General features: G+C 32.4%; 1 protein-coding gene and 1 long non-coding RNA gene across 2 annotated transcripts; both read left to right on the forward strand.

Annotated features, from left to right (window-relative positions):
- Positions 1–5,675: 5,675 nt before the first annotated feature.
- On the forward strand, positions 5,676–6,510 carry LOC144424369 (uncharacterized). Its single transcript, XR_013476662.1, has 3 exons — positions 5,676–5,778; positions 6,144–6,232; positions 6,421–6,510. It is a non-coding gene; the product is annotated as an uncharacterized LOC144424369 (long non-coding RNA).
- A 220-nt stretch (positions 6,511–6,730) lies between these two features.
- Positions 6,731–12,796, forward strand: LOC144424448 (tenascin-N-like). The gene is made up of 14 exons (XM_078113787.1): positions 6,731–6,791; positions 7,264–7,412; positions 7,838–7,973; positions 8,139–8,230; positions 8,451–8,646; positions 9,276–9,424; positions 9,508–9,643; positions 9,913–10,004; positions 10,254–10,437; positions 11,128–11,276; positions 11,351–11,486; positions 11,657–11,748; positions 12,407–12,602; positions 12,654–12,796. Exons 1-14 carry the CDS (start codon positions 6,731–6,733, stop codon positions 12,794–12,796), a joined length of 1,911 nt encoding a protein of 636 aa, XP_077969913.1.
- The last annotated feature ends 1,555 nt before the right edge of the window (positions 12,797–14,351 follow it).

The raw sequence follows: 14,351 nt of genomic DNA on the forward strand, positions 1-14,351 counted from the left end.
GCATAATAAAATAAGGTGTTCTCATATTTCATAAAAAAATATCCCAATAAATTAGAGTATGAAACGACTTCTGTTGTAGTTGCTAATTAAACTAGTTAGATATTAATCTGACTCCAAACAGAATATATAATAGGTTACTTGTTCAAGTTGAGACGTCTGTTAATTTAATATAACAGCAAGGATCTAGACAATTGCCTGTATAGATTTTATTTCCTTCGATAAAGTTATTATTCATAACAGTAGCGATCATCAGATTTATTAACGATATTTATTAACGTTTGACGATAATGATGACGATCTCTTGTATGTTATGTTGAAATATTATATTGGAATCTTCTAGAACAGGGCTACTCAACTATTTTTACCGAAGATCCGCATACAAAACTTTAAAAATATTTGGGTCCGGTCTTTCCAGAAATTATATTTCGGCACCCTTAAACACGCATTTCCTCGGCCGACTAATGATTATTAACTAATCAAGATTGTTTAATATGGTGTAATAGTTGTTTTAATATATATTTAAATCTATAAAAGTGATTTTATAAAAGGAAACTTTAAAAGTGCGGCTATTAATCCAAAATAAAGAATTAGGCGCGGTCCGAATCATATACCCGAAAGGTCCAGATTCGGACCGCGGTCTGCAAGTTGAGTAGCCCTGTTCTAGAATATTCTCCAATATTTATGACTTAAGAATTATTTTTAGTCTTGATGTCATTATTTCCAAAATTATTGGTTAATTTGTTACAAGTAAAACAGTATTAATCTGGGTGAAATATAGGGTCCCGTAAGACTCAGAAAAACGTTAGAAATAAATAAAAAGAATAGTAACACAATCCACCACATCTCCAAGTACTGAAAATTTGAAATCGATTGATCCATTACTTGTGGAGAAAAATTATTTTGCCCAATAACAATGACAATTCGACACTTCATGTCCATAAATCTTCAACTGTATAAATCAATGCTTCTTAGTCTTAGAAGTAAATAATATTTCATGCTACATTCAATGCCTTACACAGTAATATACTGTTCAAAAGTGATGAATTACTTTTTATTCCTTTGTATCATTGATTTTGTAAGTGAGTGTATATATTACAGTATATATTTTTACTTTAAAGGCATTGCTTTCATGTGTATGACACACTTAGAAATGTGAAAATGTCAAAATATGTTTTCGCAGAACCCAAAAGAGTGAGAGCAACTACAGTCAATTCAAACTCGATAACAGTACAGTGGGATGAAGAGGAGGATATTAAAGTGAGTTGATAAAATATGGTGCATATTGCAAGGTTAACTTCAACTCAATGAAATAGCTGTATTAAAAGAGTTTATTAATTGAATAACACCGTTTGAGATCTACAATAAGGATGTTAGGAATCTGCTTGTTTGTACACTTTGCTATTCAAAATTGTTATTTTGTAATTATTAATTGTTGTTGCGTACATTTTGAACTCTGTGAAATGTAAACAGTATTATTGTGGCTGCCATGTCATGTTTTGGCTACGATGTTGGCCGCATATTTTTTCTAATTATGACTTTATCAACTAATATCTAATTATCTTTATATCAAATTATCAACTTTTAAATCCTAGGATCATTGCGAGAAATACATTTTCAACAATTTGATAATAATTGAAGTCACTTTCAGCTCTAGAGATCATATTTTTAATACAGATCTACAATCTCAAAATATTCTATTTCGGGAACCCGGCAAATCCTGAAGCTCCAGTAACAGCATTTGAATATAATTTAACATCGCCTTACAAAGAAGTAAAACCATTGTTACCTGGCAGTAGTTACTCAATAATAGCAACTAATCTTCGCGATGGAGATGCATCGGAATTTATTGAAATTTTTGAAACTACGGGTATGTGAGATGGTTTTAATTTGTGACTTGCAAATGCATGTTTTTCTGGACATGAATTGCCATATTTTTATACTAAAAAGAGTGAAGTTAGAAACTTTTGATTCTAACTCATAATGTATTAACCTGAATGAATATTTTGATACTGGTAATTTTTTATTCAATAACTTTGAAATGCAATGTTGCGTAACAGCGGTTATGACAATTTCCACAATGGTATCAGTGTTATTGGTTTCAATTGCTTAATTGCCAACATTTATTTAGGTTCACTCCATAAAAAACTTTGTGTGGTTAGTTTTTCATGGAGTATTGATTATGTGGTATCATTTGTTCAACATTTTTCAAAAAAATTGGCCAATTTTATTTGATATTTAAAGTTTCTCTTTGCATCTATTATCTTGCTTGGACATTTGGAAATAGGGTATCCCATTGCATATTGGCTTATGTTTGATTTCTTCGATTTTTTCATGATAGAATATATTAATTTATCATATTTTATGAACATTTTTTGAGAACATAATTTTTGAATCTCATTTTCAGCACCTTCACCTATTGCATTAGAGCCAACGCTCATTGGCCCTAAAAATGTTGTGTTAAGTTTCTACTCTCTCAGTGGAAATGCTGAAGAATATATAATATCAATCGCATCGAAAGATCAGCCTGATATACCATTAAAAACTATTCTTGTGAGTATTAGAATAACTTATTTTATTGATACAGCATCTGAAGCTCATTTTCTATTTCCTTATTTTGTGTTTCTGTTTTATGATATTGCAATATTTTACCTGTTTCAGAATGAGCACATAGCTTTGGTTAAATGGCAAACTATTGCAACATTTTTAGATGTAGTATTGTTTATTGTTATTTATATTCTAATTTACATAAGGCTTCCGAAAGTACAGACGCGGTTATATTTGAAGAATTAGACACCGACCAAGAGTACATTGTCTCAGGTTATGCTAGAAGTGGGACGAGGAATGGAAAAACTCAAACAATAACTGTGAAAACTCGTCCAGGTATTCAGATGTGTACTGTTAAACTTTTATAGGTATTGGTAAATTTTTGCTATAAACAAGCTTCTGGTTGAAACATTTATTACATTTTTTATTTCAGCACCTTTGATGAACAAACCAAAAATAGATATGGATTGGAAGACAGCTACACCATTTAGATTTGGTAATGCATTATTTGATTAATTTCAACTACATTTTTGTACATGTTTTCATGTTAAAAAACCTTAGTAAACCGGCGTGGCGGTGTGGCTCATCGTGCTAAGCCATGGGAATACGCTCGCCACTGCACCTCTGATTACTCTGCGTGGGTTCGCAGGTTCGAATCCCATGCAGGGATGATTATGTGCAAGAGGATTGCTGGACTCCTCGCCGCCGAAGGGTGATTCACGTAACCGCTGGTCGGTTACGGCTTCCTCCACCATCAAGTCCATGCTTGAAACAAATAACTAACTAACCCCATACCCGACATGGAATGGTTACCGGACGAGAGGCCGTGGTTCGCCATATGGAAAAGCCATATTATCAGCTTTCCTTTCCTCGGGATAAATATGTATATCCTATCCTAACCATCATTATTACTATTGCAGATAAATACACATTCCTTGTCACTGTTACACCTGTATCAGCTGCTTTAAAAATAACTGAGCGACCTGATGATAATGCTTTATATTATGAGATAAGTGTTGTATCATCGAATGGAGAAGTCCGAAGTAGATCATATCTGAGACCAGAGGTACCCCATGTGTTTCTAAGCATCTTGTTTTTTATAGATGGAAAATGCTTGTTAAGAGCACAATTTTGATGGCATGGTTGGCCTGGATTTTGTTTAGTCTCACCTTATTGAGCTTCTCCATTGCTTTTGCTCTCTTTTGGTATGAATTTTTGCCCTATTTTAAACAATTGTTGTACACATTAGAGGACTGCAAGGAACACAAAAAAATAGGCTGGTTCGTTTTTTTTGTGACCTGAATTGACTTACCGGTATACTTGTCTCTTGCCGCTTTTTGAATGGTAATTAAAAAAAAAATTTCAAATTCTCAGCAGGTTCAAAAGCATAATTTTATTGTAAAAGACCTTTCAATGCATATTATCTAGTTTGGTCATTTTTAGGTTTACTTGAGAGAATTCTGATCTCTTTACTAAACGTAGTCTTTTCTTTGAAGCAATAACAAATTTTTTTCAAACTTTAGGAAGACACTTTCCAAACCAACACAATTTTAACACCTGGTGAAGTATACACTTTGCTCGTAACTCCTATCACAGCTGAAGGACCATTAACAGAAATGGATTCACAATTCACAACTCGTTAGTTTTTATCATAAACTTATTTACTTCTAATATTAGTCAGATTATTTATATATTTAGTGAAAATTCATCTGTGTCCTGATAAGGGAATTTGAATTGCTGCAATTGTTATGTTGGCATCTTAGGTCACAGATCTTGTGTTGAAGTTCGGGGGACCTTTCGCTCAAATCAAGCCTACCCTTTTCTGCAAAGTGTTGTAAACTGAAGGCTATTTTGAATTGAAAAGATTTCATTCCTCCAATCGAGTACTGTTCCTTATGCTTTAAGCAGATTTTTGCACAGAGCCTTGTTCAAAACGAATAAGCATTCAAGTAAAAAAGTACTTAAAGAAAACACAATTTGTCATCTTCAAAGAATAAATTTACAATTTTGTTAATCTGTTTTATATTCAGCAACGTTGACAAGACCTTATAACGTACGAGCAACAAATATTACCATGGATTCCTTCAATATTGCGTGGGATCCTGACAATTATGCAAATGTAAGTTACACTAAGAATATCATTCTAATAAAAACTTTCAATATGTTTATTGAAGAGTAGAATGTGTTATAACTTATAGGACTATATACAAAAAAAGTCAGAAAAATTCCGAATACAGTGTGTTCATTTCAAACTGGCCTTACCGAATCTTTTTTGTGACCATTGAAAAGGTATCCTACTTATAATACTGTTTTGCAAGAATTGAACCAACACCAAAAATGATTATTGGATAATACTAAAGCAAGCTAAGCAAATGTTATTGACAAAAGTAATTTTGCTTTACTGCTAATAAATCATGAATTGAGTATTTTCAAAATATTATGTTTACATTCTGACATCATAATCTGTCATTGGCTTTTGTTTACCTTCAATACATCTTTTATCTTTTTATCAATATATGAAAAATTTTAGGTTTATTCCGTTAAAGTCATTTATCTTGGTTATGGTGATGACAGAGGAGAAGTTGTTGTTTACGAAAGCACTGGTTTGAATAATCCTGACATTGATGTCAAGGGACTTCCATCCGGTGGAAAGTTTAGAATTGAAGTTGCCAACAGAGCGAATGGTGCAACATCGAGAACAACATCTATTGAGGAAACTATATGTATGACAATATATGATCATTTCATCTAAACACTTTTCAACATGGCTTATCAGAACTATTGTTATTTTAGATCCAGCACCTTTAGCCAGTTTAGAGCAACTAGGAAGAAATTTGGACAATGTTCGGATGACATTTATTCCTGGACCTGGTGATGCAGATCAATTTATATTCACAATTGCCGAAGAAAATAATCCTACTGTTGTGTTAAAAACTGTTACGGTAAACGTTTAAGGTTTATTACAATAGGTAATAAGATATAGGCAGTTTTTAAAATAACTCATAGATGTAGATGGTTGTAATTATTTTAGACATTATGCTAATACAAGTTTAAAATAAGATACATTTTTTTAATATTTCAACATTTCAATATAGGTACCGTTGACAGATGACAGGGATATAAACAACATTGTTTCATTTACTAACTTATCCCCTAATGAAAAATTCATCGTCACTGGATATGCACAACGTGGAGATCTTAGAAGTTCAGAAACTACTAGTCCAGCTCAAACAGGTGCGAATAGAATATTCAGGATTCATTTTGAGATGTATGTTAATGTGTTGTTCGTTTATAATTCATTGTTATTGGGTACAAAGTCTTCTCAATGATTACTCTAAAACATTGTTATTGATGTCTGTATTCATGTTGTTGTTGCTGACACAAAATATCTTTTTGCTCTCTGACTGATTGACCAGTCGCTTTTTACTGTTTATTAGAAGAAGGACAAATTTTTACAGTTATTTATTTTGTTCTGTATGTATTGGACCTAACACAATATGTATGTTTTCAGTAAAACAATAAGCATTCATTTTTATAGAGTTGAGCATTGATCACTTTTTATTTTTTGTTCAAATTTCAATCATTTCATCAATATACAGAATCAGCTGGTGCTCCAACAAATCTTCGGGTAGAGGACAAAACCACATCATCATTTGTCATTAAATGGGATAGAGATGACAGCGCTGATGTGAGTACATTTTATTCTTTATTACTACATTTGTTGAAGGTCTTTATTGTTGTTGGAATTTGGATGAAATTATACAACATAAGTTAAAATAGTAAAATCAGGCTAAAAGGAACTTTTATCCTATATTATTGATTTAGTAAGTTTTTCTTTATAATGATGTAACTGGTAAGCTTGGCAACATTTTTCAGTCATATTACCTGCAAGTCTTCCGTCTTGGTGAGGAAGGGCAATTCAGAATATATGGCAACAATGGTCTGACAGAACCACAACAAACACTGGATAGACTAACACCTGGAAGAACATATAGGATACAGCTTGCTAGTGTTCGCAGAGGAGTAACTTCAGATACAACAACTATTGAGGAAACTGTCGGTGAGATTAAATACTTTCATTTCGACATGACCTTTGATCTATGAGACGAAAATACTGGAGTGGGCGCAATGTCATAAAGATTTGGTATAAAAATATTAGCCAAACAATATTATCTCCAGCATTTCAATGGTATCGACGTTTTGTGGCACTTTCATGGAAATCGAAATATTGGCTCAGTATATATACGGTATATTAAATTGTCTAGCACAGTGGTTCTCGAACTTTTTAAGCCGCGTCCCGATTTTTAGAATTTGACAAGTCTCCTGCCCCACCTCAAGAATAACTAGCTAACAATAAGCTACAAATAACAGATAGTAAGGCGAAAACATGTTTTATTCGAAAAGCACATTGAAAATATGTGGATGGATCGTAAATATCCAAAATAAGGTGGTTCACCTCTCACCGTTTGACAACCACTGGTCTAGCAGGTATTGCCCCTTTATAGACATAACACAATGTTGATATCCACTGACTTTAGATAGATATTTATAGAAAGAGAAGAAATGCTAACTGTCATAACACTGGTAAAATAACATGAATCGACTTGCTTTTGTCTGCAGTTGATACAAGATATATTAAAGTTGAAAATCATTATATACTGGATATAATTTTTTCTTAATTTAAAAACAAGTACAAATTAAAACATCTCATATTTTCAGATCTCATACCACCTCAAAACTTAAGACTTCAAGAAGTTGGAGAGGATTATATCATTGTCAGATTCGACATTGCACCTAGTTATTTTGACGGTATTACCTTTCAACTTGCATCTAAAGTATTTCCGGATTCTATTATTGACGGCACAACGGTATGTATATGTTACTCTGAATGAAGCATGAGCCGAAACATCGTTATTTTATTGCATCAAGTTTTAAATAGGAATTTTAATGGAAAAACTAAGCGTTTTGTTCATATCATAATTTTGAATCAAAATTTTTGTACAACTACCGTAATACTCCAAGCGTATTCCATACGTGATGACAAATGCTATAGAATGGATTGGGTTCTTTTTACTTTAGGCTCGTTTGATGTCTTCAAATATTTATTTTTATTCCCTGTATTTGAACAAACTGCAAATTCGTATTTTTAGAATACTTTTACTCTTTTTTTTGTCATAGAATTAAAGTTCACATACTTTGTGTCAGTATCTTTGTTTTATATATTTCGTTTTTTCCATTTTATTCTTTTTGTTTTTTGTTTTTTCATGTTGTTTCAATTTAATTCCGTTGACAGGTAAAAGTAGTTGATGGGAAATACAATCCTTTGGTTAGATTTTCTAATCTTGAACCAGGAACAGAATACCTCATTACCGGATTTTCTTATGTTGAAGGATATGAAAGTGAACCAGTAACATTGGAGGTCCAGACTGGTATGTCATTTTTCAAAATAATATAAGTTAATAATGATGACTCTGCATTTGTATACAATATGATTTACTCAAATAACTCAAGTAACTGATATATTTTCTGATATATTTTTTACACTCGTGCATTTCTTGTTAATAAGCAATTTAAATGGATGTTATCAATTTTAGAACAACCTCCACCACGCCCAACTAACGTTCGAGTGGATGATTTGGCAACAACTTCATTTACTGTTAGATGGGATGAACACGAAGATGTTGATGTGAGTATTGAATTCATCTTGTATTCATTTTTAATTCTATAATTGAACTTCTCACAATAATCTGGCTTAGTTATAATCCATTAAATCTGCTAACACTACAAAACTGTTTCATTTATTTGATTTCAACAAGGCCCTGTAAAAACTCTTAAGTATAGTTGTTCATTCTCACATTATTTTTATGAAAGTATTCAATCTCAGCAACATTGTTTTATTATTTCAGCTGTACTCATGTGAAGTATTCTTTGAGCCACAGCCTGGTGTAATAGGCACTCGGGGTAGAGTATATCGCAATACTGCACTTGAATCACCAGAAGTTATTTTGACTGAACTTACTCCCGGAGCTCGGTATACGATTGTAGTTGCTAACATTGTAGGACGAAGAACATCTGAAACTGTTGAACTATCAGAAAGAACATGTGAATGTTTTATATTTTATTTATACGACAGGCATTGTTCTATTTATATTATTTTTATTTGGTATTCAGTACAAGATATGGTTACAGGCAAAGTAGACTACATGGTAGCAGTTCTTTTTCAAAATTCACTAACAAATGTTTTGAAACGCACACAATAAAATTAACAGTTCACTTTCAAAGATTTCCCACTAGGTACACATTTTTTGGCTTAATACAATTAGATACAAGGTAGTCACTGTCTTTCTCATATCAAGTGATCATATATTGCCGGATTATTTTGAAAAGGTTACTCTCTTACTAGCTTTATAGACAGTAAGATACTTAATGCTGTGATTAGAAATGCTATCTTTCATTTCATGTGTGGGAGATTTCATTATATCTAAAATTATTTCAGCATGATCATCATATCTTAAAATTTATTTTGTGAAAGATAGGTTCAATCATAATTTGAGAGCAAAATAATTGAATTGGGTTTGTTCTAAACTTTTTTAATTAGTATAGTTTAATTTGAGCGAATTTGAATACCTGATTTCAATTCAGCTTCATTCTCTTTCAAACATTTGCTTAGCTTTTATAGTCCTCCAATTATTTTACCACTCTTTTTAACTTTCAATTTGTTCTTTTTTAAGATCCTTTGCAGCTGAAAAGTTTCGAACAAACTGGTGAAGGTTTTGATTTCGTCAGATTACAATTTCTACCTGGAGAAGGAGTTGTTGATGATTTCACATTCACTATTGCACGAGCTGATAACATAGAAACAATATTAGAATCTACAAGGGTAAACTAAAGACTATATGATTGATTTCTTTTTGTTGGCTCCACTATTATATTCTACAGTCTCTAACTTTGCATTATTTTTAGGTTGACATTATAAATGGAAGAGTGAACAATGTTGTTACATTTAATGATTTATCTCCTAATACGCAATATGTTGTATCTGGATATTCAACAAGTGGAAATAAGAATAGCGCAGTAACCAATATCATGGCCAAAACAAGTACATTTTATTTATTCAAGTTGGTTTATAGTTGATGTTATTCTGGATTCTGGGAGGATAACACAAGTCTATAAATATATCTTTTTTGTTGATCGAATTATACTACTTTGTATTGCATGCCCTATATTCTTTAGATACCGTTATTATGTAGTACATGTGCAAGAGTGATATGTCACAGATGCCTGTTGCATGTAATTGGGTAGTATATGTTAAATACTAAATTATAGTATCTTCTTATCATTTTTATAAAATATTTTCCATTACTACAGGAGGTGAATTAGCCAGCCCATCTAATCTACGCATTGAAGATGTTACAACTAATTCTTTTACTGTCAAATGGGATCAAGCAGATAATGTTGATGTGAGTATTTGTTGCTTTTCTATTCGAGGTAATCTTAATGTCTTATAATTCTATCAAGATGTCACAGATAATACATAGGCTTTTTTTTAAATGATCATCCGAATTCGTAAAAGGGAGTTATGAGGTTTCGAATGGTAAGAATAGAATCGGATCATAGCTTATTGTTTATTGTGATGTACTTGGTTCCCTAACGGATTTATAAGCTATAAGCTCAAGCTTTTCATTTTTGATTTTCTATTCCCATTTTAGTTCTACTTTGCCGAAATTTTCTTACTGGGCGAAGATTCGAGTCAAAGAGTATTTTTCACTAATGCATCAAAAGTACCTGAAATAAAATCACCTCCTTTAACACCTGGTGGAAGATATAGAATTGATGTTGCAAATATTGGTGGTGGAAGAATGTCGGACAAAATGGGCATTGAAGAAACAACAAGTGAGAGGAAATGATTGAACAAATAGGGCTGACTAAATTGAATATCTACTGACTTGGGAATGAAACAATTTGTTCAAATTGAATTAATTGTCTGTTTGGATAAGATCAAGCAATTAAATCATTCTATTTACTGTAACAACCACGAGCAAATAAGCAATAGAAAATATGAAAGAGTGGATATGATCATGGACAATTTTATCTATTGTACAATTACTTTTTCTCTGCAATATAAAATTACTAGCTGTATGAGTTATTGTTTTGGCGATGAGTGGAGACAAATAATATTACTGAAATGTTCAAGAATCTTTATGTACGTTTTGTAATTTGGGACTAGTTTAGTGTAACATACCTTTATATGAGGTAAACAGATAATTCGATAAAATTTATTGCGTTAAGCACTAGCTTCAGACAAGAATATGCAGAATATGTATCCGATACCTACCTTCAATATTAAAAAGTGACCGACGTGATTGGGATATTTGATACTGATGGAGTTCATTGGTGTTTTTAAAAATGTTCATAAAAAATCACAGTTACCGGTATTACAAAAATTATATGCTTCTTAGAAGAACTGATACTGTTTCAATATGGCTTGCCACTCAATATGGCTTGAGGAGAAACAATATTTGCGTCGATTCCAACAAGGATAGGCTTCAAACATCTAAAAACCTATTCACCATTTCATTTCAGCTCCGATGCCGATACAAAATCTGAGAATTTTAAATCTGAATACTAATTCTGCAACAATTACATTCGATGTTTTACCTGGAATCGTGGATTCATTTGATATAAGAATTGCTCTCAAAGAAGTTCCCGATTTACCTTTTGAATTCAAAGAGGTATGAATCATCATTTCAATGAAAATGAATTAAAAATTAAAATGACATTCAAATTAATTAATTCATTTTACAAGGTTAAAGTTGAGAATGGCAGAGTTAATGCACTGGTTAGATTTTCTGATCTTGAACCTGGAAGGGAATATGAAGTGACTGGAATCGCGAAAAGTGGAGAATCGGAAAGCAGACCCGCAAAAATTCAATTCAGCACAGGTATTGAATATTGATTCTCTGTGGACCATCCTTTGAGTTAAATTTTATGAGTGTCTTTGAGTTATACCATTCTATTATGTTATATCTGTTAGCTTAAATATTACAGCACGGTAACTTATATAGCTGATAGAGGTAGTTTAAAGATGAAATATTTTGTTTTACCTTTGAAGATATCTCTACCCCAGCACCAATCAATGTTCGAGTGGATGATGTAGAAACAACTTCATTTACTGTTCGATGGAATGAGCAAGATGATGTGGATGTATGTTTTTTCTTTGATAATAAGCGTTTTCTAGGCAATCAAAAAAAAAAACCAGTATATCCAATGCTTATTATTAATGATTTATAACAAATCATGTCACTATGCAATTATCAGTTTATTTTTTAAGCAATTACAAAGAAATGAAAATCATAGAAAGCTGGCAAATATTTGCTAATTATTGAACTTGCTTCCATGCTTCCGAAAACAAACAATACAGTAAAACTAACTTGCTTCCATGCTTCCGAAAACAAACAATACAGTAAAACTAATCCCATACCCGACTTGGAATGGTAACCGGACGAGAGACCGTGGTTCGCCATATGGATAAGCCGTCTTATCGACTTTCCTCTCCCCCGGGATAAATATGTAAATCCTATCCTATCCTATCCTTGAGCAAAATATTTAGAGGCCTGCTAAACAATAAATAATCTTGGTTTAAAATAAAGATATTGCTTACCGAGTAGTGGGATTGGTAATCAATTTAGTCAGTTTATTATGTAATCTGAAATTTGATAATATACGGTAGGCCATCCATGTTTCTACTGTAGTATATCTGTATATTCATTAATAGCCTACGTGTTTTGAGTAGATATTTTATATATATAAGTAAATTATATATAATTAAACTGACTAATGGAAACTACTCTTTGTTTTTCAGTTTTATTCTTGTGTTGTTTTCCTCCTGCCACCCCCAGGCAGTTTAGGAGCACCTGCTCCAATATATAGTAACTCACAACTGAGTTCGCCGGAAGCGATCATTACTGGTTTAACCCCTGGTGCTCGTTATGGAATTGAAGTCGCAAATATTGTTGGAGACAAAACATCTGGAATGGTAGATTTGGAACAACGCACCAGTAAGTACCTGTTTTGGATCTCTATAAGATAAGGTCGTCATATTTATTCAGCGGAGAGAAAAGTTGATGAGTCAAATTTATTATATGCTGAACCACGGGCTCCCAGATGTCCCAGATGCATAGACCTAATGGTGGATGTGCAAGGAAAGCATGTTGTAACGATTAGCACAATGTTGACATTTTTTGTTCAATAAATTAGCAGGTTATAGTATTTTTGTGAACGTCATTACACTATGACACCAGTCTTCTTACTGTTTTTATCATTTTACTGAATTAGTCACTAGTTATCATCTATTCACTATAGATGTTCTAGTTTGTCAACAATGTTTTTAAGCACCAAATGTTTTTGTAATTCTTCTTCCATCCATCAGTTTTCTTAATGGCTTTCAATTCTTCACTATTAATGTCTTTGTGTTCTGTGGATGAACTCACAACATTTATGATTTCAATTCTTTCCACTTGTAGTTGAGTGATCGGTGTCTTTGAGTAAAATTATATAAACAAGATTCTATATTTGATTCTATATTACGATTTCCAAAAATTATATTGTATGAAAGGAACTAGAATATGTTTGTTACTTCGTTACTTTGTTACTTATAATGAAGGATTTTACATGTTTTATTTTAACAAGCCTTTTAACAAGCAGTTACAAATCACGCGGAACGCCTAAAATTTGAAAAACTTCTGTTTATACAATGTTCAATTTTCTTGCTTCAAACAGATCCTTCCCCATTGGAAACTTTGGAACAAATCGATGAAGGGTTTGACTATGTCACTCTACAGTTTCTACCAGGAGATGGAATTGCAGACCAATTTACTTTCAATATTGCCCAAGCAGATGACTTAAAAACATTACTGGATTCAAAAAGGGTACTTACACAGGAAGTTTTATGCAGTCTGAAAATTATTTAGCATAATATTGCCTATGTGTTATAAAATATAGAGATTGGACACATGATTCGAAGGAAGTTACTTATGACACACAAAATTTTGACTCGAATTATTACTTTGATTACCATAGATCAGTGGTTTTCAACCGAGTTCACTATATCGAGTTCACTTGGGTTGTGCCAATACAGTCCAAGGTTTTGCAAGTTTCCATTCAAATAAGAGAGTCCACATTAATATATGTATATTGTTCAGCTAAAATCAAAGTTGCCTAGTTATCAAATAAAGATTATTAGGTTAATTATTGTTTCAAGTAAATCTGATCAATGCTTTCTATTAAACTGTATGATTTAGACTAAAATCTATTAATCTACCAGTTCTATATTTCTACATTCCTTTGCCATTGGACATTTTGTAAAAAAGGGACAATTGGAAATTTTCCTGAAAAATAGTCAGGATTTTCCCTCGTAACAGGTTGAAGTTTCTGCTGGTCGTTTCAACAACAGAGTGACATTCAGAGGTCTAGCCTTCAATACCCAGTACGTTGTTACTGGATATTCAACAAGTGGAGATCAAAGCAGTACACCAACAAACACAATAGTCAAAACAGGTATTTTAAACATTTTACAATTCATTTTGCCTAAAAAAATGATAGCTTCCCAAGCACGAAAATGTTTTGATTGAAAACATCTTGCAGCCTACCATATGTCTCGCTGACTGAATACTCATAACACAACTTGGTTTTCTCTCTCAACAAAATTACCTTTTTAGATGGTGAAGTTTCTGCTCCAACCAACCTTCGAATTGAAGAAAAGAAATCAAATTCATTCACCCTCAAATGGGATGAAGCTGAGGGCATTG

Source organism: Styela clava, chromosome 6 (genome assembly GCF_964204865.1).
Source record: "Styela clava chromosome 6, kaStyClav1.hap1.2, whole genome shotgun sequence".
NCBI lineage: Eukaryota > Metazoa > Chordata > Ascidiacea > Stolidobranchia > Styelidae > Styela > Styela clava.